At 43.0% G+C, this 4,719-nt stretch overlaps 1 protein-coding gene across 1 annotated transcript; it reads left to right on the plus strand.

The window, feature by feature from the left end:
• The first annotated feature begins 3,078 nt into the window (after nt 1-3,078).
• LOC115797604 (uncharacterized) lies at nt 3,079-4,446 on the plus strand. Its single transcript, XM_030754202.1, has 5 exons — nt 3,079-3,121; nt 3,237-3,589; nt 3,752-3,842; nt 3,931-3,965; nt 4,327-4,446. Exons 1-5 carry the CDS (start codon nt 3,079-3,081, stop codon nt 4,444-4,446), a joined length of 642 nt encoding a protein of 213 aa, XP_030610062.1.
• Nucleotides 4,447-4,719: the final 273 nt, after the last annotated feature.

The raw sequence follows: 4,719 nt of genomic DNA on the forward strand, positions 1-4,719 counted from the left end.
GAGTCCTACAAATGTGGAGGAGCTTCGTCAAGTTCTGGGCTTGATTAATTATGTAGGGGGATTCCTACCAGGCCTCTCCACCAAACTACACCCAATCACCAGCCTGTTGAGGAAAGAGAACAAGTGGGTATGGGACGAACCGCAAGAACAGGCGTTCACTGCTGTCAAAGCCATGCTAGTGTCAGCCCCAGCACTTGCATATTATGATGCAAATCGGAAAACTGTCATCAGCGCTGATGCAAGCAGCTACGGCTTAGGAGCAGCGCTACTACAACAACACGAAGACGGCTTAAAGCCGGTGGCCTTCTGCTCACGCACGCTTTCGGATGCCGAGAGGAGATACTCTCAAATCGAGAAGGAGTGTTTGGCGGGCGTGTGGGCGTGTGAACGATTTGCACGCTACGTTCAGGGAATGGACAGTTTCCGCCTGCAAACAGACCACAAACCCCTGGTGCCGCTCATAAATACATATGACCTTGACAAAGCCCCTCCAAGGTGCCAGAGACTCCTGATGCGCCTTTTAAGGTTCAATGTGGAAGCTGAACATGTTCCAGGGAAACAGCTGGTGGTGGCCGACACTCTATCCAGGAGACCGCAGAAACACGTGAGTGATGAGACTACAGAGTCATGTAGAGTCAATAGTAGCGAATGCACCTGTCTCATCCGAAAGACTCAGCAAGATCCGTGTGGCTACTCAGCTTGATGATGAACTGCAACAGATTACAGGTTTCATCAGAAATGGATGGCCGCCCAAAACAAGGCTGTCCCCACATCTGCACCGTTATTATTCTGCAAGAGCACATCTCTCAGAAACTGATGGACTGGTGTTATATCAGGATCGGCTGGTCATTCCTGCTGCACAGAGAGCTGAAGTGTTGGCAGATTTGCATAAAGGACACCAGGGACTAACACGGTGCCGGGCACGTGCCAGGATGGCAGTGTGGTGGCCGAGCATCAGTGCTGAAATTAAACAGACAGTGTCATCGTGCAAATTCTGTATTGAAAACAAACCTACCCAGAGGCGTGAACCTCTCCTGACCACGCCCCTGCCCGAGGGCCCCTGGCAGCGCATAGCTACAGATCTGTGTGAGTTTGAGGGACAGAATTATCTCATCGTGACAGACTATTACTCCAGAGACATTGAAATAGCTCGCCTGCCTTCTATATCCAGCCGTGATGTCATCTGTCGACTTAAGGGCATATTTGTGAGGTGGGGAATACCACTGGAACTGGTCAGTGACAATGCAACTCAGTTTTCATCTGCTGAGTTCCAGGCCTTCTGTCGTGAGTATGGATTTGTGCACACAACCTCTAGCCCCTATTATCCCCAGGCGAACGGGGCTGCCGAACGAGCAGTTCAGACTGCTAAAAACATCCTGAAGCAGCCTGACCCACATCTCGCCCTGATGTGCTATAGAGCAACCCCGAGTGCTGCCACAGGTGTGAGCCCTGCGTTGCTTATGACTGGAAGAGAGATTAGAACTACACTTCCAATGCTGGAGGACAAAATGCAAGTTACTCTGGTGGACAGGCAACAGGTTCAGCAGAAGGACGACCAGACAAAGACAGCTTATCGTTTTTTTCATGACCGCCGTCACTCTGCACAACCCCTTCCCACACTACAACCTGGACAGGATGTCAGAATAAAACTGGACGGGGAAAAAGGTTGGAAAACCCCAGCTAGAGTCATCACCAAATGCCACGAGCCACGATCCTATTTGGTGGAGACAGAGAATGGAGCGGTGCTGCGACGGAATGGGAGACACCTGCAAGCCGTCCCACAGTCCACTGATCAATCGGATCAGCTGCAGTCACCCAGTTCCCCAGTGGAACCAACCAGAAGCCCTGCTCAGAGACAGTCGAGCCCCGTGGTGGAGGGTTCCACTCCATGTAAGGGTTCACAAGTTACATCCCGGGGTAGAGTAGTGAGAATTCCTCTCAGGTACAGAGACACTTAGTTACTCAAGGTCCTGTATTTCATGTGTTCCGGTTCACTGACTTATTTAGAGGTGAGACCTTGAGTTCAGACATTTGTTAAATTTACTGTTCTGCTAAATTCAGGGGTTAACAAGGCAAATTCTGTTGCATGCCATACAGTTCTATTATTATTTCTATAGAAGACTGATTTGTTTAAAAAAAAAAAAAAAGGAAAAACAAAAAGGGAAAAATAAAAACAAGGGTTAAAGTGAAGTTGTACTGGTACACTATAAAGTTTCACTTATTATAGATGTTGGAGCTGTGAGCTGTTCTCTAAAAGGACAAAAGACTTTAAATTGATTTATACTAGTGGTAGGAACAGTAACTATTGAGGGCAGAATAATCCCTACGTTACTGCGGACTGAGGGCAGTCTACCCCGATGTCCTAGTGTTCAGAAATGTTATTTTCTAACTGGTTAGTATGTGTGTACAGCATCCATGTAATGTTAAGCATGTGTGTCTTATTGCTGGAAGGGGGAGATGTAGTGAGATGTCACAACAGGCTTCCGTAGTGCGGGAGTTGTTGGTGAGAATGCGCTGTACATCCACAGGTGGCACTAAAAGAATAAAGAGGAGTTCGACAAGCTGCACCACTATAGTCCACGTCGTCTCTTTAATAACAATAGCTGTATATGACAACAGCAAAAACCACACCCGGTGAAGGCGTCACACTAACATGCATATGAACCTACTAACCCTTACTAACTACTAGTTATTGTACATTTTAAAGAGCCACTGTTTTACTAACTATTGGTTATATTATCATCATGCATCATTCATCACTTCACGTGATGAATGATGCATGATGAACATCTGATTAGTACAGCTACAAAGGCCATCACTAACACTGTATAAAATTATACAGACTGACATTTTTTGCAGATATGTAAACTTTAGCAAAAAATTATCTAAGTTATCTTAATAAAGATAATTATGATGATATCCCGATCTTAAAGATGTCAGTTTTCACTCATTTACGTAAAGGCACTGTCACTGTCAGTCTGAGCGTCTCTACACATAAAAGAACAGCCCGCCTCTTTACATAGATCACTTTTACTGTAGCAAAGTTCAGTTGGTAAGATTGTCGTGGTGGTCCACACAATGGTGAACTTTAACTTGAAGCCAGTTTTACTCTGCACCTTCTGTAAGTATATCCATCAGTTTTTTTTTCTCTTGCTTCTACACAGTATTCCAGCAGAACTGGCACTGTTTGAGGCCTGGTGAGTTTGAAGTTTATGAATGCTTGTTGTTTGTTCCAGGTTGGATTTCTGTCTCAGCCTTTCAGTTTCACACTGTGGAGGTTCAGGCTGGTGAAGAAGTCACACTGCAGTGCTCCAACTTTAGCAGTCACATTGGTCACATATTCTGGTTCAGAGTGACCAACGGACCCAATGTTAGCGAGATCTCGTCTATGATTAGGTCTGAAAGCAATGTTTCTTTCTATGATGGATTTCAAAATAGCAAATTCGACATGACATCCAACACCTCTGTGCTGTTTCTCAAGATCAAGCAAGTGGATTTATCTGATTCTGGACTTTATTTCTGTGGACAGCGCAGCAGTGAAAAGTTAATACTTTACAGTGCAACAAGTTTAAAGGTTCAAGGTAAGATTGTTGTTTTGTCTTTATGTATTTACTATAAAACATAGTTTTTTCTCTTTGTATTTATTAAAAACAAGAAAGCCTTTGAATACCTTCAAAAACACACACACACAGAATAATATGTAGATGTAAAGTTTAATTTATTTGTGTTTCTTGTAGAAGATAGCTCGCAGAGTCCATTGAACGTGATCCTGGGCTCTTTAACTGTTTTCCTTCTACTGGTCATATTTGGTCTGCTTGTCAAAATCAGGAAACTGTATGCAGGTATGTTATACTAATATTATATAATTCAAACTGAACATCCAAATGTTTTGAGTGAATAACTGACAGATGTACTGTTTTTATCAATTAGCTCAAGGTGAGAGACAGAATCCACAGCACAGTGAGGTAACTTAACTTTAGATTCAGACTAATTTATTGATAAAGTGTCAGTTTTTTTAACCTTTTTACATCCACCATTCACCAGCAATGCATCTCAGATTTGGCCTCATTAAATAATGTAAATTTCCAGATTCAGATCAATTGTTAGCCTTCAAATGGACTCTAATATGTTGTCCTTTTGTACTTGTTCTGTAACAGGATTTTCCATTTGGTTGTTCCATATAAATTCAATTTCTGTAACGGGGTGAATGTTAATGTAACTATAACCCTACACTAACCATAGATGAGTTACCTGTGACCTGGTGGATGTTGAGAGGTCAACATCTAATGCTGTGAGATTAGTGACTTTAAATGTTTTCATTTACAGAGTGTGGACTCTGATGCCATGAACTATGCAGCGCTGAGTTTCCATCCCAAAGCAGCAATTCGAAGGCCTGTATCACAGAGGGAGCTGGGGACAAATGTGGTGTACGCTGCTACAAGATAGTCTCACAAAACAACAAGAAAAAACGCTCAAGTTAAAATTATGTTGATCTGCTTACATGGTTTGGTGCAGTATGTGTACAGAAATGATTAAAATCACTTTGAGAAAATCAATGATTCATGCAAAAAAGTGCAGTATGTACTACTGTTTTGATTAATAATTTCTAGACAAACCTCTCTTACACCCACAGCTTCTGTTAGCTGTTGTGGTGAGACACATTTGTTGAACAGGAAAACAACACGCTGTGGTCTAACAGATACAATCTCATGAGGTGTA

Source organism: Archocentrus centrarchus, chromosome 18 (genome assembly GCF_007364275.1).
Source record: "Archocentrus centrarchus isolate MPI-CPG fArcCen1 chromosome 18, fArcCen1, whole genome shotgun sequence".
In the NCBI taxonomy this organism is placed as follows: domain Eukaryota; kingdom Metazoa; phylum Chordata; class Actinopteri; order Cichliformes; family Cichlidae; genus Archocentrus; species Archocentrus centrarchus.